Source organism: Arachis hypogaea, chromosome 16 (assembly GCF_003086295.3).
Source record: "Arachis hypogaea cultivar Tifrunner chromosome 16, arahy.Tifrunner.gnm2.J5K5, whole genome shotgun sequence".
In the NCBI taxonomy this organism is placed as follows: domain Eukaryota; kingdom Viridiplantae; phylum Streptophyta; class Magnoliopsida; order Fabales; family Fabaceae; genus Arachis; species Arachis hypogaea.
The window spans coordinates 135,366,574-135,389,884 of NC_092051.1; the positions used below are offsets into that span (position 1 = coordinate 135,366,574).

The 23,311-nt window shown below is 37.9% G+C and overlaps 2 protein-coding genes across 8 annotated transcripts; one reads left to right on the plus strand and one right to left on the minus strand.

The window, feature by feature from the left end:
* The first annotated feature begins 385 nt into the window (after nt 1-385).
* Nucleotides 386-20,331, plus strand: LOC112755143 (uncharacterized). 6 transcript variants are annotated; one of them, XM_025803056.3, is made up of 19 exons: nt 386-694; nt 1,141-1,578; nt 2,292-2,540; nt 3,107-3,297; nt 3,396-3,567; nt 4,058-4,195; nt 4,292-4,481; nt 4,996-5,141; nt 5,876-6,052; nt 6,420-6,530; nt 6,985-7,104; nt 8,285-8,441; nt 10,877-11,040; nt 11,194-11,280; nt 11,529-11,857; nt 12,108-12,186; nt 12,468-12,607; nt 13,432-13,705; nt 19,641-20,331. In XM_025803056.3, exons 2-19 carry the CDS (start codon nt 1,288-1,290, stop codon nt 19,962-19,964), a joined length of 3,339 nt encoding a protein of 1,112 aa, XP_025658841.1. In that variant the 5' UTR covers nt 386-694; nt 1,141-1,287; the 3' UTR covers nt 19,965-20,331. The 6 variants fall into 6 exon arrangements, with proteins under 6 accessions (XP_025658841.1, XP_072077372.1, XP_025658844.1 ...); XM_072221271.1 differs by having other exon boundaries at nt 409-694; nt 3,226-3,297; XM_025803059.3 differs by having other exon boundaries at nt 481-694; nt 1,141-1,583.
* Nucleotides 20,332-20,517: 186 nt separating this feature from the next.
* Nucleotides 20,518-22,444, minus strand: LOC112755144 (uncharacterized). Of its 2 annotated transcripts, none has more exons than XM_025803061.3 (6): nt 22,087-22,444; nt 21,920-21,999; nt 21,692-21,831; nt 21,547-21,596; nt 21,343-21,417; nt 20,518-21,250 (listed from the first exon to the last, which is right to left on the minus strand). In XM_025803061.3, exons 1-6 carry the CDS (start codon nt 22,335-22,337, stop codon nt 20,782-20,784), a joined length of 1,065 nt encoding a protein of 354 aa, XP_025658846.1. In that variant the 5' UTR covers nt 22,338-22,444; the 3' UTR covers nt 20,518-20,781. The 2 variants fall into 2 exon arrangements, with proteins under 2 accessions (XP_025658846.1, XP_025658847.1); XM_025803062.3 differs by having other exon boundaries at nt 21,920-21,990; nt 22,087-22,436.
* Between the last annotated feature and the right edge of the window lie 867 nt (nt 22,445-23,311).

Sequence of the window (23,311 nt, forward strand, 5' to 3'; positions counted from 1 at the left end):
ATCAGCAAAAACAATTAATTTTCGTATTCACTATTTAAAAGATATCTAAACGATGTATCAATTTAATTTAAAAATATGTTAAATTTTTTAGATTATCAATGCATTAAAATTACACTAAACAATGTACTAAAATTTTTTAGTTAAAGTAATCTTTACCAATGCACTAAAATTCTACTTATTATTATTATTATTATTTGGTATTCTCCAATTTATTATTATTTACCATCATTTGTTTTGTTTTTATGCTGTAATGGCCCAAACAGTGGGAATGTGGGATACACGGACGCCACCATCAGCCGTTACCGTAAGATGTGAATACATAGATCCGGTGCATTTAATAAGCCCGTTGTCTATAATTTACTTAATTAGTGTAAAGTGTTTACCCAATAATGATTATTCCAATAGCTTGAACTACCCGACGGAACCGTTAACTTCCCTTTCATTACTCTTATTACGCACCATGAGTCCATGACCATGCTGTTTATTATCAAAGTAGCAATCTAACTATTTTCTATTTTTCTTCACCTCTTCCCCCATTGCCACTCTCTTCGCTCAACCAGGCGACACCTTAAAAACAAGTCTTAAAAGCACAAAAAAAAAAAAAAAGAAAGAAAAGAAAGAAAAACCCTGAGCATATATATAAAAGAATTATAATTTCAATTGCACCTTCTCTTCGTTTAACTTCACCCATTCGGTAATGCTTTCTCTCTTTCTTTCTTTTCCTCTCTTCAGCTTTCCCTCCATCTGTTTATCTTCCTTCAGATCTATACAGCCACTTTGAACTTTTCTCTGCCTTTTCCTTGCTTCGAATTGTTTCTTTACTATTTTTTCTTTGACTTTTTCTTTTAGTTCTGTGTGGAATCGTAGATTTTTCTTTCTGCAGATTTTCCTTTTTCATTTTACTAAGTGAACTTGATCTGGTAAGTAATGAATGAATGACTAGAAAGAAAAGCGACTGAATCTGTTTCGTTTTGGATCTTAAGCTGAAACTAGTGATAAGGCTCGCGATCTGGTATAAACGGTTGAGCTTTCTATTTTTAGCTCGTGTTTATTATGCTTGCTAATTTATTTAGTTTACGTTTGTTTCTTCTTTTATTTTTAATTTTAACTTGAATATACTCTCTTGTTTTTTTTCTTCAGCGAGGCTCTTGCTTTTTTAAGACTAAAAGGAGTGAACGGTTATGCTTCTTTTTGGAGCTTGCAATTTGCGGAGTTGAACAAAAGAGGGAACAAAACAGTGCTCAACAGTTAGTTAAGATTTTGCGGACAGTGATCTTTTGTGGTGCAATGCGGGGTATTGGAAGCAAGATTAAGATTGGAATTTTGATTACTTTGTTCTTAGGGGTTTCTCTCGGGGTTTTGTATTCATTGCTGAATCCCGTTTCAAATGGATGTGTTATGACTTACATGTATCCCACGTACATTCCTATTACCTCGTCTGAAAGTGGTTCGCCGGTGAAGTATGCATTGTACCTGTATCATGAGGGGTGGAAGAAGATTGATTATAAGGATCATCTCAAGAAGCTTAGTGGTGTGCCAGTGCTTTTTATCCCGGGCAATGGTGGTAGCTACAAACAGGCAAGGTCCTCTTTCCTTCGTGTTACGAGTCTATTTGTAACTTGGTGTTTGGCTTCTCTGGTTGTTAATTAATACTTCATCTGTTTCATTTTGAACACTATTTTGTTTTTTTGTTTTTTCCATGTTTGGCATTTTCACATATCAATGGAGTATTTATGGCTAACTTTCCAATGTTACCATTCACATTATAGCTAAACTGCAGTGAGAGAAAATGGAACAGGGAAGGTGATTCCTGGTCCAGCTAATTTTACATGTCGTTTAAGATATTGCACTGCTTGGTATTCATGATCATGAGTAATAAATAACAACAACAAAGCCTTATCCCACTAGGTGGGGTTGGCTAATTCATGATCATGAGTAATAAATGTGGAAAACTGGGAATGCATTTTTGGTAAGTTTGTTCCACTTTAAAGACCAAAGGTTTTGTGCTTAGAAATTTGAGGTGAAAAGTTTTTTCTTTGTGAGTATGTTGGTTTAGTTGTTAAAAGTTAATTGGAGAGCACTTGTTAGATATTATGATGACAAGTTGAAAAGAACATGTCTAGCTAGTTATTTCCAATGCCTGAGGTGTACTTACTTGGTTCAAACTCTCGAAGGTCTTTTAATTGAACTTAGGTTTACTTACTTGGCTTTCAATTCTTTCTTAGAGGGTTTTGCTGCTCAGAGTTTTGTCTTTCCATTAATATATTTCTCTGCTTTTGTCCAAATAACAGGTGCGGTCTGTGGCTGCAGAATCTGATAGGGCATATCAGAGTGGTCCCCTGGAGCGTACATTTTACCAAGAAGCTTCTCTAAGCCCCAAAGAAGGAGGTTCAGACAAAAATATATCTGGCTTTCGGTTACCCAGCCAGTATACTAGCAGGCTAGATTGGTTTTCTGTTGATCTTGAAGGAGAACATTCTGCAATGGATGGTGCGATTCTTGAAGAGCACACTGAATATGTTGTGTATGCTATTCACAAGGTATTATCTCCGCAAGATGCAAATGATTATAGGATAACTATTATGAGGTTGCATTTTTGTAATATTGAGATTGTGTTGAATGTTGAATTAACCTTGTTTTATTACTTTGCACTTAGCCTATCCATGTCATGATAAACAATCTCCATGAACAAAAAAAAGTGTTTCTTTTTATTTATTTCCCAAAAATCCTAGTCGTTAGGTGATTTTTAGTATGGTTTTAGTCTCAGGTATGCTCTAGTAGACAAAACTTTTCATTATTGTTCCTGTGTGGAAATGTAAGTAAGCCTTATTTACTTATTCTACTTTTACTCCATCTTGGAAAAAGAGTTTTACACTATCCTTCCGGAAGAAATAAATTGCCCATGCTTTGTTGACGCCTTGAACATCATGCTTCTCTGGTGTCATGGAGTTCAGCTTCAAAGTTAGGCATAATTTGCTTAACTATATACCCTTGTTTCTTTCCCCTGATTCTGTACCTAGCTGGCTATCTGGCTTTACTTTTTTTAGGCTGTAAAAATTTTAAAATGTTTCTCTGTTCAATTATTATAATTTGGCCTTCTTTGTAGATTTTAGATCAGTATAAAATGTCTTATGATGCTCGAATAAGAGAAGGTACTCCAGTTTCTGGGAGTTTGCCAAATAGTGTGATATTAGTTGGTCATTCTATGGGTGGTCTTGTTGCTAGAGCTGCTGTTATCCACCCTCGCCTTAGGAAATCAGCAGTTGAAACTGTTCTTACAATGGCATCCCCTCATAAGTAGGTTCCTTTCTCCCTTCCCTTCCTATATGGTTTTGGCTGATTGTTTTGTTTGTATCCCCTGCTTAAATGTTTGACGGCAAATGTATTCTATTCAGATCACCACCTGTGCCATTGCAGCCTTCCTTGGGTCATTATTTTGCACGTGTAAATTCTGAATGGAGAGAGGGATATAAAGTTCAGAGGACTAACACTGGGCGTTATGTCTCTGGTCCTGCACTCTCTCATGTCGTTGTTGTATCTATTTCTGGTGCATATAATGATTACCAGGTATTGTTATTGTTTTTTAATCTTCCCTTGTATACATTATATTTATCACCAATGAGATTTAAGAGAAGGGATGCCTTAATTATCTGCATGTTGCGCAATTCTTTTTTTCTTTTTCCGTACAGTTCTTAAATGTTGGCAGTTGACTTGATTGTGCATAGATAGTCCCTTTTTGGCCGGCCTTGTATGTTTTCTGAGTTAATGCAATACTATTACTAAAATGTCCATCTTGTTTAATTTCTAGAATAAAGTTTGTTAACTTTTCATTGAAGTGTATGCATGATACGTTTTCTACCATGGGTTAGGTGTTTTTGTATTTTTTTTTGGCAGCATCGTGCAATATAACTTCTAGTTGAAACTGATGTTTATCATACAGCAAATGTATTTCCCTTTTTTTTATTGCCTCCATAATCATATTTCAACAATTTCAATGTTTATATAATTGCAAAATATCAACATTAGTATAGTGGCCTTATTTCTTTCTTTGTTTTAGGTACGGTCACAATTAGCATTGCTTGATAATATTGTACCGCCAACACATGGCTTCATGATCAGTAGTACTGCCATGAAAAATGTGTGGTTGTCCATGGAACATCAGGCTATTTTATGGTGTAATCAAATGGTTGTCCAAGTGAGTAATCCTCCCCCCCGCCCCCCAACTCCGGCCATATTTAGAACGCAATCAATCTCCTTTTCTGTGGTTCTCATCATTTACATTCATATCCAGGTCTCACACACACTTCTTAGTCTGATAGACTCGAGAACAGGCCAACCTTTTCCTGATACTCAAAAGAGGCTAGCAGTGTTTGCAAGAATGCTGCGTAGTGGAATATCAGATAATTTCAATAGGATGATGCAGTTGCCCTCTTCTAAACAGTCAATGCATGTTCCTGGCCAGAACACACAAGATGCTACTGGTATTATATGCTGAATTTCTAATTTTATTAATTTATTATCACATAAACTTTCTTATTTTTAATATTTTTTGGATTCTTTTATGTAACTTATAGAATGTGTTACAGACAAGGTTTCTATAATCTCATAATGATTTTGGTACAATTATATGCATATATGGCTGGCTAGTTCAAAGCATGCATAGAGTTAAACTTATAAACTATACTTTATCCATTAGTATTAGGTGGTGAAGATAGTATTACATTATTTCCTGCCCTTTATTCTATTCAAATCAGCTTGGTTTGTATTGTTATTATTCTTATGAATGTTTACCATTCTGGTTTTCTCATAATTATTTAAGGACGTTGTGAATAAACAATTTGGAACATTGAATTGGATATCAAATCCATTGCACTGGCTGGTTTCTGTATAAGGTTTCTCTGAATTTCTTCATGTCAAATTTTGACATGCTAGTTTGTCTTATACACACCTACACATTCTGTGTAAAGATTTATATTTAAATTATATATCATGCAGGATCTCCAGTACATAGATCGGTTTCGTGCCCCGCCAATATTCATTGGAACGAAGAGGGCCTTGATAGAGACCTATACATTCAGACAAATGTTGTAACTGTATTAGCAATGGATGGTCGAAGACGGTGGTTGGACATACAAAAATTGGTATTTACATTTTATTTCTAGTTTTGTTTAATACAATTGCTAGAATCTCAACAATAGACATAAAAAGAGAAGGTACAACTAAGGATTTCTAGATAACAGAAATGTAAGATACAGGGTAACATGAGAAACTCAACAATGCAGGCAGTCTCTCTGCATATTAGATGTTGTTGCAATTCCATTGAAGCTTTGTATTCATCTCATAATAACAACAAATACAGGAAGAAAGAGACACATTTAAAGATCCAAGATTTTCACTGCAGCCAAATGAACTGAGGACTGTATAAGTTTAACCCTTGCCCCATCCTTGCCACCTTTAAAAATCATTATAAATCTCCTGGTGTTTTTCTTAGGTTATCATATTATGTAGGAATATGTAAGGACACTTAAATTATTAAGATTTCCTTCATATCCTTTTTCTTCTCCATTATATATTTTGCTTTTTATTTTGTGTTTCTAAAAATAAGTAATAATATATAATTGTTTCTGTAAGTTGCCTATGCTTACGGGAGATCTCAATATATAATCAAATGACATTTGATAAGTCACTCAACTTCCTGATCAATTAATATTATTTTCAATCGGTTGTTAATTTGTGTATAAATTCTGTGCTATCATTTCTTAATAATTTCCCTCGCTTCTGTAATAAGTACTCATGGTTCTAACAGTTTGCTTTACAATTACATTCATACTTATTTCATGGTGCACTAGCTCAACCATTAAATCTGGATGTATAGGGGTCAAATGGAAAAAGCCATTTTGTGTTTGTGACCAATCTTGAACCGTGTTCTGGAATTAGAATTCATTTGTGGCCAGAAAAGGGAAAATCTGCCCCAGATTTGCCTCTCAATGATAGGGTGGTTGAAGTAACATCAATGATGATGCGTATTCCTTCAGGTCCAGCACCACGACAGGTATATTTTGCCTAGTCTGAATGATTTCTTCCCTCTTGTTTGATATATCTACTTATCTAGTCTAGTGTATATAATGGGAATTAGGAAGGGTTTGGTGCACAAAATTTTTTTCCTGAAATGATTTTCATCATATGTATCCCAAAATGAAAACATTTTGCTATTTCTAAGACTTGAACCCAAGACTTCTAAATTAGAGTGTAAAGTTCTTTAGTCTTGACTAATTTCACATTTGTTATTATTATTAAATAAAAGAATGAACTAATAGGCACTTCACTAGTGTTTATAATGACCTTAAAAATATGAGAGTCTGAAGTAGAAAGTTAATAAATTTGATATGGTAATAATTTTGAATGTGATACTTTTACAGCTTGAGCCTGGCAGTCAGACCGAGCAAGCCCCTCCATCTGCTGTGTTTTGGTTGGGACCAGAAGACATGCGTGATTTCAAATTTCTTACCATCTCAGTTGCACCTCGTCCGGTACATTTTCAATTTGTGGATGAAGTGATTTTAAAGATTAATAAACGCATATGCATATGTGAGGTTTACTGAATTTTGTTATTTATTATATTTATTTTTAAATTAATTTCTACCCAAGGCCATTTTGGTCTATCTTGAAGAGATTTTTTTTTTCTGGTTTGTTTTCAAACTTTATTGAGGAAGGCCATATTCATTTGAGGGATTTGATTACCTTACATGCAAAAGAAGAAAGATGCTTATTGTTTGGATACATAGAGCACCTTCATCATTCAATGCCACTTATCCTTTTCAGCACAATTTCGTGAGCTATTTAATATATTCCCGATTCTAGACAATCAAATGATTGAATCATCCTTCCTAAGAAAAATAATATATTTCCTGTGGAAGCTTTAGTACAGTTGAAAACTTTTTAATTTTTATTTTGCACGTATGTATAGTAAAATGCAGTGCTCAGTCTGTTTCAGGAAGGCCACCACCGGCAGTATCCATGGCAGTTGGGCAGTTCTTTAACCCAGACGAAGGGAAGAAAGATTTATCTGCATGGTTTATGCTTCAGTCTATCTATTCTCAAAAGGTTGTTATTTTCAAGGGCAGTTGTTTTTATGTTTTGTGTTTTTGGTTTTTATACCCCCTACTACCTCCCCCTATGCAGAAGTGTAAGGTTTGATCCAAATATGAATTTTGTAGGATATAGATCCTAAATTCGTAAGCCATTACCTGTTTGGTCACAAGAATTAGTGCACAAGTATAACAATGGGTACTTTACCAAGACTAGACAAATATGTTGCTTTTTGGATCATTAAGCCACTGCATGTATTCATTTAACTTAAAATAAAGAGATAAACCTTCTGTTACTATGGTTATTGTTATTGTTATTGTTGTTAGGCTAAAATGCTGTTTTTTTAACATGCACATAGAATGTAGATTTAGCAAGAGATATATTAATTCTAGTTTTTAAGTGAAAACTAGAGATTTTACCAAAACGCATTAAGTTTTAGTATCTTGGATCCATCCTACAAAAATAATAAGAAAACAAAGGGAGATATGAATGACTAGTGTTTTTTAAAATCACAGAATTCAATCAAGGTGGGTAAAATGGAGGAGGGATATGGATGATGTTGGTGAAAATGCCACATTCGTTCAAGGGAAGGGTTGAACATATGATCCATGCCGTATGAGAATTTGTTGTTTCACTGTTGTGTTCATCGTTCAAGATGATGGAAATAGAGGGGTGGATGCGGATTCAAGTAGGGCTGATGAAATAGAGGAGTTGCTTTAGGTGTTATTTGTATCAAAGAAGTGTAACTTCAACTTAGGGAAAATGTTTACCACACAACTACGTCACATGGGGTGTTAATGTCGTTATATGGGACATGCTGTTTACTGGTAAAAAGCCAACAAGAGAATATGTTCGCTGTTGTAGTACATTGTTGTATGAATTGATTCACTAGTCAATATAAGAATAGGTCAGTAGGAACGATTGCAATATGAAAGAAAGTATGATAGAAACTATTGTGGACAAATTTGGTAGAATATTCCCTTAGGAGTTTTGGGTGGCCATAGGAAGACCTGCAGAAGCTTGAGTAGATTGGAGAGAGAAGTTTGACTACGGTGGGAGACCAACAATAATCACAGATGAAGTCACCAACACAATGTTGTTTTTTTATGCATATATTGGATCCTATCTAGTGGGTAAAAGTCTTTTTTGTTGTTGTGTATGTTCAAAAGTTAAAAACAGTCAATATGTTTTGCAGGAATTGTTATTGGAGGAAGCACATCCTTTGGCTGTCAAATTATCATTTGCTGTCAGCTTGGGTCTTCTTCCTGTTACTTTGTCTATGAAAGCTGTCAGTTGTGGAATTAAAAATACTGGACTTCCAGAGGAGGAAGCCGGAGACCCTGAAAGCACTAGTAAGTATTCTCATTCACTATGGGCTTTGCATCTGTTTGGGGTGCCACTTTATATAGGTTTTCTTTTTGTGTGCTTATAGAAGTTATGTGTTATTATTGTATGAACTATAGATAATACTATCTCCCCTGATGTGTGTTATTTGCCGGGCAAATTCAGAGTCAAACCCACATCTGTTTTTGCAGTGCCAAATATCTGTTTCCTTATGGGACGTCTAACATGCTTTGTAAAACACCTAGCATCTAGTTGGTGTAAAGGTCATGATCATGTTGTCAGACCCACATCTGTTTTCTTCCTTGTACTTACATCATGTCAGCTTTGGGCATCTAACATGCTCTGAATCTGTTTCTGCATTGACCAATAGCTGTTTTCTTAAATACAAGCATATTGGTTCCATTATGAAGATTCTTAATTGGAACGTGATATGGTTGGGGGATCCATTTTATATTTTTTTGGGGGGTTTTATGAAGGGTTCTCGTGCAGAATATAAGTTTGGTAAGAGACAAAACACGAAGAAGGGGAAAATGAGGAAGATACCCTACCATAAGTCATATGACAAAGGATATTGGTTCCATTATGAAGATTCTTATTTGGAATTTGATATGTGGGGGATCCACAAAAGCGGGGGAAAGGAAAGGAAATCTACTTGAAGGCTTTCCTTGAGATGGTTTTGCTTCATGTAACCAAATGGGAATCTTTTGAAGATTTGGATTTAAGAGAAATCATGTATTTCTTCCCTCTGTTGAAGCTTTAGGAGGTATGGTTTTGATTCAGGGTACTACAGTTGCAAAACAGTGGATGCTTGAAGTGGCTCTCTTTCTGGGTTCTATTACAGTTTTTTGGGAAAAGGGAATCGGAAGTACACTTCTGTTATGGTTCAAATAAAATGAATATTGCTCTTTCGTTTAGGAGGAGTTATATTTGCGGTTTCTTTGGTCCCTCTTGGTCTTTGGCGGGAGAATTTATAACAATGAGATTCCTGGACAATGCAAGGTTGTGTTGCTTTCATTCAGAATTTTGGGTTAAAAAGCACTCCTTCTAATGCTAAATTTACTTGGTCTGTCAATAGGGATCATGCAATGTTTTCCACGTCCTTTTAATCAATGCTTGAGAGAATGTTTACCTTGATTTGGCCCAAGAAATTTTTTTTGGCCAGTTCTTTGCAACTTCCCTGCTATTTTGAATGTGCAAGATAAAACTGGGTCCACCTTCTTGCAACTTTTGGTTTTGTTTCTTGGGGTTATAACCCCTTTTTGTTTCAATTTGAATAATGGGAATGTAATACCCATGTGAGTTTTAAAACTTGGCTTTAGTCATTGCAACAGCTATTGTTGGCATCTTGTTTGCCACATGGCTAAGAGTGATGAATATTAGGTTGTGCTTCAACCCCCATTGTGAATGACTATATATCTCCCATGGTATGATTTTAAGGGTTAGAATTTAGAGTTCATGTTTTAGGTAACTTTATGATATGATTCATGAGCTTGATCCCTTGCAGTTTCTACAATTATGTATATCTCCCTTGTTTTTGTAGATAGGAATCATGGTGCTCTTGCTCCATTCGTTTGCCATTTTCTTAGACCTTAAAATTTCATTAAAAAGCTTGGTCAGCCTTTTCTTCCTAAACTGTATATTGTCCGAAACCATTGCTCTACTATTCTTCGTCTATTTTAGGGCCTCAAAAACTTCAGACTCTCGAATTCTTCGATAATAATTAAAGTTTTGGTTCTCCTTCCTCATTTTTAGCCGATCCTAACATGAAAGAGTATCATGGCCCTTGTTGAATGATTTATGATATAGTTCTTCCATCTTTCAGTATTGCTCTCTTCTACAACCAAAATCTCACCTCCTTGTTTTTAATGCACTTAATGTGGTCCATTGCCTCTTTTCCCTTCTTTTGTACCCAAAGATTGATAGACCCATATAAGCTCTAGTTCTTGCTTCGCTTTCCATCACTTTTTTCTCCATCTTAGCCATCATATACTTTTCCTGATTTTCCACATTTTTGCACAAAGACGGCTCTTTAAAACATTCTCTCTTTATCTTCACCTTCACTTGCACACTTGCGTCCTACCACCGCGATATTTTATCTTGATCTCAATAAATATAGACAATGTGCTAGAAAACTTAAAAAAAAAGATAACAATGCTTCCAATTTTTAGCTATAGATCCTCCTGATAAACTGTGTCTCAAGACGTACATTCAAGCATTGATTCTGAATATAGCAAGGTCCTGTTACTGATTCTTGTTCTGCTAACTTGAACTTGGCTTTTCATTTCTGCTGATAGTTTCATGCATTTATGGATGTTTCATTGTTTGTTAGTTACTTTGATAAAAATATATAAATAAATTTTTGCATGTTTATTTTATTTATTTATTTTTTTGTGTGATGTTATTATTTCCTGTCAGCTGAGGTAATTATAGTCTAATGTTTCAGATCTCTGTAAATTGCGCTGCTTCCCACCTGTTGCACTTGCTTGGGATGATACAGCTGGTCTTAGCATATATCCAAACTTGAATACGAAGACAATTTTTGTGGATTCCACACCTGCTCTTTGGAGTTCAACTCAGCATTCAGAGAAAACTGTAGTTCTTCTGTTGGTATAAATCACGAAATACCTGAATGAAACTATTTTTTGCCTTTAATTCATGAACAAAAAGAAAGCATAGTTATTTGTCATGTATCACAGATTTGTGAACTGTTGATGTTTTCTCAGGTTTAGGAAGTTAATGTTTAATTTCATTATTCTTTAGGTTGACCCACATTGTTCTTATAAAAGTAGCATTTCAATATCCGTTAGTGCTGCTGCGAGTAGGCTTCTGCTGCAGTATTGTCCAAAGGTAGTAAATTTCTCGTGCCTAATTTTTATGATTACTTATAATCTGCATTATATTTATTAATTCTTACATCAATATCTGGATAACTTTCTATACATGCTTATATTTCCATTGCCAATCTTTAGGTGCTTGTATTGATTTCATGCATATGGGGCTGACCTGATATTTGCTTGCTTCATTCTTTCTCCCCTCCCTTCTTATATATTTGTTGCTAGCATATTTTGTTCACTGGGATTTTTATTTTCATGCAGATAGTTGGTTTCTCTATTGCTGTTATTTTCTTTGCTCTAATGCGGCAAGCATGTTTATGGGATGCTGGTCTACGGATACCAACAATGTTAACAGCTCTGCAATCCAATTTAACACTTTTATCACATTTGTTTCCCCTAGCCATTCTACCCATTTTCTTATCCTTTTTCCTTTCTGTGCTGCTGTCTCGGCCATTTCCCCCATTTGCTAGCTTCATTGGCATCTCCCTAATTTGTTATATCTTCGCAAATGGGTTTGTAGCAATTCTGGCTTTGATATCTCACTTGGTATTCTTTGTGGCTGCTGTGACACACATCTTCATCAAGACAAGGTTAGTAGACTAATTGTTTCTTCCCTTTGTTATACTACAGATATAAGTCTTGCAATATTAATTGGATAGACTTTATCTTAATGTCAAGCTGAGTTGCTGAATCATGTTTGTAATGAATATATAGATTTGTTCCCTTTTTTTCCTCTCTCTAGCAATAGTGTCTTAAAAGTTCACTTTTCAATCATAAGAACTCCTAATCATGCTTCTGTAACTATTTAAATGACAAATGATATGTATAACTATTTTTCAGGTGGCAAATGTGGGAACAAAATGGTTTTATTTTTCTTCGTTGGTTTGTCAATCTGTCATCTAGTTTCTTTTCTCTAAAGGTAAAGTATGACCTCATGTGCATGTGATTTATATCTCATACATGTCAGTTGGGTTTCTTATCAGCATTTTGTTGGACAGGTTTATTTATATAAAAATTATAAGGTGGTGGTGTGTTTAACTTTTTGGGGAAAAGGATAAGTAGAATGGGAAGTGGTGGAGGGTAGTAGAAACATGGTTCTTATCAGTAGTTTTCACTCCCATACTGCATCATACTGTTATATTTTCATTCAGTTGGATATCAACAATTGACCATACAGTGTTTCTAACATATATTACACAGGGGGTCAGAGTTTTGAGAGCAAATCCGGTACTTGTAACGGTGCTTGCTGCAATGATCTTTGCATGCTTGGTTCATCCAGCATTTGGTCTACTAATCCTTCTGTGCTCTCATTTTTTCTTCTGTCACAACGCGCTATGCAGGTATATACATTAAACTGCATTTCTTTGTTGTGGCTACTGGTAAATTACTTTTGATCATTTCAGAGTTGCCATAAACTGTCAAATAAACATCAATTTCATCTTCAACATTACTTGACCATTTAACCACTTCTGCCATGCCCAATCTGCTCAAGTAATTTTATAGGTTATCTATGTCATACCTCGGGTCTATTATAAGTTATAAGGGGAATTAAATAACAAGAACAATATATATGGTAATATTATTGTATGATGGAGGGTGATATTTCCTGGATGCAATATTAGGGAAATCAAAATTGTTTGCCTCAAAAAAAATGATTCCCAGGCAGGTGAAGAAGTTGAGATTTATTCAGTTTTAGTTAATTGGAAAATTAGATTTGTGAGCTTGAATGTTTTGGGAAGAAGTGAAGTAATGAGGAATTTTGAATGGTAGTTATTGTATTTTTGAAGTATCCTTGGATGGCTTACACCACCATTTCATGTATTTGGTTAGAGCGTAATGCACACATTTTTTCATTGACAAACTTTTGGACAAACAAGCTTTATGGGTTATAACTTGACTTTTGGCATGGTGTAACTCATGATCTTTTACTGAGGACATGCACTCTCAAACATTTTGAGAGATTGGAAAGCTATGCTTTATAGATAGCTGTTTTTTGTTTTTCTGTATTGTTTTCGTACTGCTATTGGAGGGATTCTTATCCTGTATTTTGTACCCTCCTCTCTTCATAATGCACTGTTCTTTTGTCAATAATCTGGATGGCTTCATTTATTTTGTTGTATTTGTCAGATATTGTGACCCTCAAAATTTCTTTACATGTGTGCAGCTTCCTCATGGCTTCTTGCCGTAACCATGAACAAAACAATGGAACTTTGGATTCTTTGTCTCAAGTCCACAATGGGTCTGAACGGCCGAGGTTCAAATTCGATGGTAGTTTTGATCGGACATTCCCTTCAGAAAATGACTCTTCCAATAGTCCGGATTCGTCAAAAAGTTTTAGTGACACCCAGTTAGATGCATTCCACCATCGCCATGGGTTGTTGTTGTTGCATTTTGTTGCAACGATGATGTTTGCCCCCTCCATGGTAGCTTGGTTCCAGGTATTGATATAAATAAACTTTTTTCTGATGAACAACTAGATTAAAAGTAGCATTCTTTTGCACTTTAATTTGGAAATCATACCACTTGTTTATTTTTCATAGCCAAATTTAGTAATTAACAACTATTTAAAATTTTGAGAGTTATGTATTAGGTGATAAGGAAAGGCTAAATTAAAAGAGGAGCCAGCTAACAAATGTTACTCCCAAAAGTTTTAATCCAGGTTATTACCCAACTTAAAGGGAAACAAGGGTTTAAACGTAGTATAACCTCGAGAAAGAAGTTTTTAGAGGCAGAGTGATTAGCTTGGATAGAAGTATTAGACTCCTATCTATTAACTTGCTCCATTCTTGTCCATGAACATACAGATGCAGCCAAAACCAATTTAATAAAGTACTAAAGTTTTCTAGTCAATCCTTTGAATTAAAAGCTTTTACTAGGTAGATCAAGTGCAAAAAAGTTGGTATAATTTGAATAATGCATTTCTGTCCTTTGTTTTGTCAAATAATATATTCTAAAAATATATGTATGTTAAAGAAGTCAAAGCAATGTGATAGAACCAGCACTAGCAGAACGGGTAAGCTTTATTGCTGCATAGGGATTGCCAATTAGCACTCCCTAGAAGATTCTACACAGTTGGAACTACCAACTCGGAGAGGGATTCTCTCCGGTTTCTAACAGAATCCGTAACAGAAAATGGACATAAAACTAAATTAACTATAACCTAACTATTTATAGGTAGTGAGTAATAGAGTCCAACAACCTAGCCAGCTGGACCATGCTAACAACTCCTAAAACTGCCACTTAACTGCTACTTACCTCTCCTTTTGTAACACATCCCAAACCTGTTAGTAGTAGGCGTCTCTCTATCAGTACGCCCCCCTTGGACAACCACCTTGTCCTCAAGGTGGAACTCCGGAAAGGTAGCCCGCAATGTTGCCGCTCACTCCTAGCTGTCCGCACAATGAGAGAGGCCCACCTAATGCACCAAATTCTCCAAATCCCCGTCCTCTGCGGTACGTGATGCCACGATCTGAGAAGGATTCATCACCAGCTCACCATCCTCAGCCAGCCCTGGTGGAAGCCTCTGCACCTGCTGCTACGACGGGACGGCTTTTTTCAACTTGCTAATGTGGAAGACCAGGTGAAGTCTGCACCCTGGAGGCATGGCTAACCTGTATGCCACCTCCCCTATCTTCTCAATCACTTCAAATGGCCCATAGTAACGAGGGCTCAGCTTTTCATTGACCCTCCATGCTAGTGCCTGCATCCAATAAGGTTGCACTTTCAAACAAACCCACTCGCCAAGCTTGAACTCCACATTCCTTCGATGCCCATCTGCTGCCTGTTTCATCCGCTGCTGAGCCTGCACCAAGTGCGTCTTCAGCTCCGCGAAAACAGCATCCCTGGCTGCAGTCAATGCTGCCACCTCCTTGACATACGCTGGAAATGTCTCTCCATGGAAAAGAACAGGTGTTGGCACCCCATAAAGTGCTTGAAATGGTGTTGTTTGGGCTGAGGCATTGTAGGAGGTATTAAACCAAAACCCAGCCCATGGTAGCCTCTCCATCCATTTCTTTGGGTAGCCACCCACAAAGCACCGCAAATAAGTCTCCAAACAGCGATTCACCACTTTGGTTTGGCCATCAGTTTGAGGATGAAATGGCGTGCTGTACTTCAATTTTGTCCATGTGGCTTGGAATAGTTCGGACCAAAACTTACTCATGAACACCCTATCCCTATCCGATATGATCGACTTGAGAAAGCTGTGTAGTTTAACCACCTCCTTAATAAAGGCTAGTGCCACCTCCTTGGCTGAAAATGGATGAGCTAGGCGGATGAAGTGAGCGTATTTAGTTAACTGATCGACCACTACCAGGATAGTGTCCAGGACTTTGGATTTTGGCAATCCCACCACAAATCCATTGTAACATGCTCCCAAACTCTCTCCGGAACTGGTAGGGGCTGCAACAGCCCCGCCGGTTTCATCGCGGCATACTCGTTTTGCTGGCAAGCGTGGCAACCAGCAACATAATCCCTGATCCTTTGCCTCATGCTGCGCCAATGAACAGCTGCTGCCAGCCGCTAGGTCCGAAAGAAGCCTGAATGTCCTCCTACCCCACTATCATGGGACTCAGCCAGAGTGGGATCTGAGAAGAATCTGCAGTCAAAACTGCCCTCCCTTGATAAAACATCCTACCCTTATGTAGGGAATACCCCGGATAGTCATCCAAACCCTGCTACAAGGCGACCACAATCTTTTGCAGCTCTTGGTCGTGAGCCACCTCCTCCTGCACCGTTTCCCAGTTCATATGCAGTACCGAGATTGCCCTTGACATCATTTGTCGTGACAATGCATCTGCCGCCTTATTCTCAAGGCTTGGCCAGTACCGGATCTCAAAATCCAAGCCTAATAATTTAGTAGTCCATTTCAAATAAGCTGGGTCCATGAGTTGCTGGTCCGTGAGGAATTTCAGACTTTGCTGATCTGTGAGAACAATAAAATGGCGACCCAACAAGTAATGCCGCCACTTTTGGACAGCGAAGACAATGGCCATCAACTCCCTTTCATATGCAGATTTTTGCCAGGCCCTTGGAGATAGTGCTTGGCTTAGGAATGCTATTGGTCTGCCCTGTTGGGACAGCACTGCACCCAACCTCTCACTCAATGCGTCTGTTTCCAACACAAAGTCTTGATTGAAATCTGGAATTGCTAGAGTCGGTAGGTCTGCCATCAGCTTCTTCAATCTCTCAAAAGCTTCTTGGGCCTTGTCATTCCGTTCAAATGCATTTCGCTTTGTCAACTCCATCAACGGCTTGGCTATAACCCCATATCCTTGCACAAAATGCCTATAATATCTAGTAAGGCACAAGAATCCCCATAAAGCCCGCTGGTCTGTAGGCACCGGCCACTCGAGCATTGCTGTGGTTTTGTTAGGATCAGCCGAGACCCCTTGCGCCGAGACAATGTGACCCAAGTATTCCACTAAGCTCACCGCGAACGTGCATTTCTTCTCATTCAACACCAGTTGGTTCTCCAATAAGATCTGGAAAACTTGTTGGAGGTGAAGGGCATGGCTTGCTATATCATGACTATAGATGAGGATGTCATCGAAAAAGACCAAGACGAATTTCCGTAATAGAGACTTAAGAATGTCATTCATCAAGGCTTGGAAGGAGCTAGGGGTGTTGATCAAGCTGAAGGGCATGACTAGAAACTCATAATGGCCCTCATGAGTGCGGAAGGCGGTCTTGTGGATGTCTTGATCCCTCATCCGAATTTGTGGTACGTGGATTTTAAATCCAACTTAGAGAAAACTGCAGCTCCTGCCAATTCATTGAGTAGCTCGTCAATGACGGGGATAGGAAATTTATCCGGCACCGTAATACCATTTAACGCTCTATAATCAACACAAAAACTCCAGCTGCCGTCCTTTTTCTTCACCAACAATATCGGGCTAGTGTAAGGGCTGGAGCTTGGCCGAATTATCCCTGAGGCCAGCATTTCTCTCACCATTTGTTCAATCACTGATTTCTGATGGTGCGGGTAATGATAAGGTCTTATATTCAGGGCCGAAGCTCCTTCCTTCAATGGAATTGCATGATCATGGCGACGGTGCGGTGGCAACCCTGGTAAGGTCTGAAACACCTTAGCATTAAAAGCTAACACCGATTGTATCACCTCCGGCACCTGCGATATAGTGGCAGCCTGCAAAGTCATGGGCCACAGCTATACCATAAATCCTCCTCCCCTTTCTTGAATGGACAAAACTGCAGATTGAAGGTGCATGCCTCCATAGCAAAGCTCCGAGTCCCCCTACAAAGTAACCATGTTCTCCCATTCTGAAATCGAAGGCGTGACTTTTTGAAGTTTGTGATGACATCTCCCAACTTATCTAGCCACGCCAGCCCCGAGACAAACTCCGCTTCGTCAGTTGGGAAAATGAAGAAGCCTTCCTTGATCGTCAATTCCTTGAATTGGAGAGTTACACCCAAACGCCTTCCTTGTCCCCCTTTATTGCTGCTGTCCGCTACCTTGACCTGGAAATTAGGGGTGTTGTCAATCCTTAAGCCCAACTCGGTGATGATCTCCGGTGTCATGAAGTTGTCCGAAGCTCCACAATCTATGAGAACGTGCACATGGCGGCCATTTATCTCTGCCCAGGCTTTGATTGACTTGTGATGTCCATTCAAGCTCATGAATTTGAGTTCCAATTGCCCCTGCTCCCCTGTTTCTGGAACCGCCTCATGCTGTAACCAATCAGCTTCGGCTCCATGATCAAAAGCTTGAACTCCCTATTCTTGCAAACGTGATCTGCAGTGTACTGTTCATCACAGAGGAAGCATTCCCCCTGGCGTGCTTTGCCCTATACTCTTTGTGGCTGAGATGTCTCAATCCGCGCTGTGGTAAGGGATCCGTCGTCGACTCTGCACCCTTGCTTGCTGAAGAATTGGACACTGTAGCAGGGTGCACAGCTTTGGTGGCGGTTGAATTGACAACGACGAAATTGGAAGCCAGTAGTTTACTGCGTCTCAATACTCCTCGCAAGGCAGCGTTGCGGTTTTCTACCTTCTGTGCCAGCTCCATCAACGCATCCACTGACTGATATGGAAATAGTTTAGATTCTTCACCCACTTCCAGTTTCAGCCCGTTCAAGAAGAGGTCCATTAGCAATTCCATCACGGTTCCACGGAAAGGCTGCGCGTGAAGCACCAACTGATCGACGTAGTCCCGGACCAAGTTTGTCTTTCAGCTTCAGCAGCATTTGATACGGACTCTGCAGCCGTTCTCGTTGAAAATGCCGTAGCAGCGCCGCACTGAGGAACCGCCACTGAAGCATCGGCGCCGTCGCCTCCCGCCACCTGAACCACGTGAGCGCCCTTCCTTCCATCGCAAAGGTGGCTATCGTGAGCCATTCCTCCTCTGGCACTGCATGCAGCAAGAAAAATGGCTCTATGCGTTCAATCCGAACCACCGCGGAAGATCAGAAGTTCCAGCTTCCGCCATTGCTCCGGCCTGTTGCGGTTTCCCGCCGACGAGCCTGCAGCCAGGTGTGATCCCGGTGAACCACGCTTGTTCCGATTAGGTGCTCAATTTTCAAATGAATCCATTCTGGAATCGAAACGCTGCAGCGTCTCCTGCATTGACCGGAACATCTCCTCCATGCGCGACTCGATAGTGTCAAATCATGTCTCCATTTTCCTCGATCTCAATTGCACCGTTCAGCAACAGGATCCTCAAGCTCAAATACCAGTTGATAGAGCTAGCACTAGCAGAACGGGTAAGCTTTATTGCTGCACAGGGATTGCCAATTAGCACTCCCTAGAAGATTCTACACAGTTGGAACTACCAACTCAGGGAGAGAGATTCTCTCAGTTTCTAACAGAATTTATAACAGAAAATGCACATAAAACTAAACTAACGATAACCTAACTATTTATATGCAGTGAGTAATAGAATCTAACAACCTAGCAGCCAGCTGGACCATGCTAACAACTCCTAAAACTGCCACTTAACTACTACTTACCTCTCCTTTTGTAACACAGCCCAAACCTGTTAGAAGTAGGCGTCTCTTTATCACAATGTTTGTACCAATAAAAATTGCCAATTACTATATCTCTGACCATCTTAAAACAAATATATGTTGTGTCTGCATTATCATCATTATCAGTATGACGATTATTTAGTACATTGGTGGCAATACTGTTTAAACTTTGGACCTTATATACATTATCTAAATCAATAAACACTAGATTACTCCTAATGTGTCGGCTAATTTATAAATCATGTGGGGTAAAAGAAATAGAATGTAACACCTAATTCCACCAATAAGATTGTGCCAACTTATGGACATGAAGCAATTTTATTTAATTTTTTCTATTTGGCAGTCTTCACCCTTCATGCTTTTTACATTCTATTCATTCCTTCATTTGCAGAGGTTAGCTATGGGAAAGTCTCTCCCAAGGCTTCTGGATTCAACACTTTGTATCTGCGTTATACTTCACGGCATCTGCAACACAAAGCCAGAGTTCAATTCTTTCTCTTTGCCCATCAGGGGGGTCCCCGTCCTCAAAGTTCGTCTATACTTCCTATATTTGATAGCTGGATACTGTTCCTATTTTGCTGGTCTGGCCATGGCTCCGTATATAGCCTTTTATGCTATGGCTGCTATAGGTGCCATTTCCTTTACTTTAAGGATGTTGCAAAGAAGGAATAGGGATACAAAACAGGTTACTTATGGCAGCAGAAAGCGGCACTAAACAAGCTTCAACAACTTCGTAGAACTAGATAATAGGATGTCAGGAGTTCTCACTGTTAAGAATTTACGATTGTTTTGATGATGTATACCTCGGTCATTGCTGTTTGATGCTTCATGTCGAGAAGAAATTTCACTGGTGAAATGAAACTGAGTGTGTAATCCGAGTATTCCACGTAGAACTGTTGCAACATTTTAGAAGCTTTGGGCTTAGCATTTCTTTTGTTCATATTTTTTTCTTTTATTCTTTTATACATATGTGCCAAGGTCCTTTTTTGCTAGCGGATCTTTGTATAAGGATATTCCATTACATTGTAGAATTTTGCTGGAACACAATTAAAATCTTGATGGTTTGAGATGATGCCCATTTATATGCTTTTTGTCTTTAGGATGATCCTCTTAACTCTCATTTTCATAGCTAACTCTCATTTATAAAGAAAGCATGTTATGTGATTGTTGGATGAGAATAAGAAAATTGATTATATTGACTTAATTTAATAATTTAGATAGAGAAGACTAAATAAGATTGTGTAGTACAACCGAATAAACTCACTATAAGATAGAATCACAGGTCCTTCAGTAAACAAATTTAATGTGATCACAAATTCTAAAGTTACTAAATAACAACCTTCCTAATCCCATGAAGTGGATCCACTTTACAGATAAAAACAACGGCAAAGTTCCTTGACATATATGTTATATGTTGTCAACAACAAAAGTTCTTGAGAAAAAAAATATATAAAAAGAAAATTTGCATAAAAAAACGACAAACAATACAAATTAGGAGCAGCTGAAGCAGCTACTGGTCCCTATTTTATTTTTCAAAATCTTCGATCTCTAATGCGAAGAGTCATGGCTCTAGATGCCATTGCCCTCAAATTTTCTCTAGCTAAATCCACAGATGAGGATCTGCTGGAATGGTGTTGTTCCTGTGTTCCCCTAAAGGCATGCATAAACTCCTCTCTCTGCAGCCTCAGGGCAATTGCTGCATCCTCAGTTTGTGTAGCAGGAGTAATCCCTCTTCTTGATCTCACACCTTGGAGACGCCTTGCTTCCTGATCAGTTATTGCGGCAGCCCTACCGCCGCTTCTCCTTGTACTCACACCAACTCTGGTTGTTGTGCTTTCATCATTCCTTAGATTGTTGTAAAATGCTGCTTCTGGGCTCAGGCACTTAGATTGTTGCCGGCTATTTATGGCGCCGGCCGCTTTCCTTGCCTCAACTTCTTGGGGAAACAGGAGCTGTATTGTATTCCAGAGAACAGTGTTCACAGTGCATGATCTTCCATTGCTGCAATTTAACCAAAAATGATAAGACATTAATTAAGAATATGAGGTTTTTGTGAAGTAAAAAAAGAAAGAAGGAAAAGAAATTATACATACCCTATTAATTGCCTGCATTTTGGGCATTTTTTGCCACATTTGTCTGCAGCAGATCGAAGGCACTTTTTACAAAAGCTGTAAATATTCAAGATTTTGAATTAGAAATCTAGGATATGATAATCAATTAATTCATAGAAATTTAAAAAACGGCCAAGACAAATCATACTAAGTAAGAAATTCAGAAAATTTTTATTTGAAGTGTACCTGTGACCACAAGGGGTGGTACTTGGCTCAAAGCATATCTCCAAACAAATCTGCACAATGATAAATAAAAACAAACATGAAATGATTTTGAAACTAGGAATTTATGAACCTTGAAAACAATGATATCGACATCAAAACCACTCACCGCGCAAGAAAGCTCGTCTCTGAGCTTATCAATGCAGGGAAGTGCAGCAACACCGGATTTCTCCTTAGTGGATTCCTTCCCTCCTTCTTTACTCTCTTCGTTTACAGTGGCCTTCTTTTCTTTAGTCTTTTCTTTACTGTCTGCACAGTAATGATAACATAAGAATCTACGATCACAATGATTATGAAAGATCAAGAACCCTAAACCCCAAATTGGAAATAAAATAACCTTTTCTTGGAGTGTCTTCTTCGTCAAGATCAAGAACAGCCACTCGTATCGATTCTGGAGAACTCTGTGCTCTGCGTTTCCTAAACACAAAGTTCATTCCAATAATCACATAATTGCAATAACACAATTCAAACAAAAAAGCGTTGAAGAAAGCAGGATTAGAATACCTTCTTGAATTGGTGGGTGGAGTCTTGGAGTTCAAGACAGAGCGCTTCTTGTGTTTGAAATCTCTATCGGGTGTGTCTTCAACGACGAGGCTTGCGAGAAGCAGTGCCTCTTCGTCCCAGCCGGCCATAGCTGCCGCAGATTTGAATCGCGGACTGAAAACGGCATCGTTAAGGTTTTGGCTTTGGCCATTTCCCTCAGTTGCAGGGTACTTCTGGTTTCTGGGGCTTCGTTTTTGGTCTTCACTAACCATTTTTTTCTTTCTGGTTCGAGAATGGTTCTGTCTGAATATGAAAACAGTACAAACTGGGAAGTGAAGGGTATAATGTTTCACCAACGGTCGAATTGTATTTTATTTTAGTTTTGAATATGATGGCTGCCTAAGCTTGAATTCATAACGGCTATAATTTGTGGTGGTACCGTGGTACAATAATACTGCAATAATACGCTCGCAATCTTTGCTAGACTAGAAAATTTTTGAAAAAGTCTATGGCTAGCACTTTTATTAAAATTTAGTCTGTACTTAACTATAAAAAGAAAGTGAGTAATTTCACATTATTAGATATAATTTTACACCATTAAAAATATTAATGAAGACTAATTGATAATTATAAATCACAAAATTTGTTGGTCTCTTAATACTCTTCTTTATTATATGGCATAAAATTGAGTAAAACTCTTAAATTGTGTTTTTTGAAAATATGGGTGCAAATTTAAAATTAACAAAATGTCAGTGTGAATTGTAATTTTTTTTGTATTTGAAAGGATAATTTGCTATATATACCAGTTATAAAAGAAAGATCCACACTTCTACTTAATTTTTTTACCCGGATTTATTAGCATTCTCAAATATCTATATCTCATGTAACCACTTAGTTCGTTACGGTAATCACAAATTTCAGTATGTTATAAATTATTTTTTATTTGGTGTTCTAAACCCGTGACTTTAGATCTATAAATCAAAGTATTAAAAAGAAGGAAAGAAACTATTGAAGAAGAAAGATAGTGATGTAAGAGATAAAAATAATGTAGCATCTCAAATCAGATAGATGATAACGTTATTGTTTTTTACGCTTGCATTTCAAACATGCGGGAAAGACTTAGAAAAAGTGCATATATATATATCACTCTCAAAGACATGACTTGTGAAAATAGAAATATAGAATACGAGTAATCAGACTCACTTGATTAATAACTAGGAAATACATGTCCCCCTTATTTTTAAGG

Coding starts and splice junctions, on each gene's coding strand:
- LOC112755143 (XM_025803056.3), top strand. CDS start 1,288: ATGCGGGGTATTGGAAGCAAGATTAAGATTGGAATTTTGATTACTTTG. Junction 2,541..3,106: donor TTGTGTATGCTATTCACAAG/GTATTATCTCCG, acceptor CCTTCTTTGTAG/ATTTTAGATCAGTATAAAAT. Junction 4,482..4,995: donor GAACACACAAGATGCTACTG/GTATTATATGCT, acceptor TATATCATGCAG/GATCTCCAGTACATAGATCG.
- LOC112755144 (XM_025803061.3), bottom strand. CDS start 22,337: ATGGTTAGTGAAGACCAAAAACGAAGCCCCAGAAACCAGAAGTACCCT. Junction 22,000..22,086: donor CCACCCACCAATTCAAGAAG/GTATTCTAATCC, acceptor CTTTGTGTTTAG/GAAACGCAGAGCACAGAGTT. Junction 21,418..21,546: donor ACCACCCCTTGTGGTCACAG/GTACACTTCAAA, acceptor GAATATTTACAG/CTTTTGTAAAAAGTGCCTTC.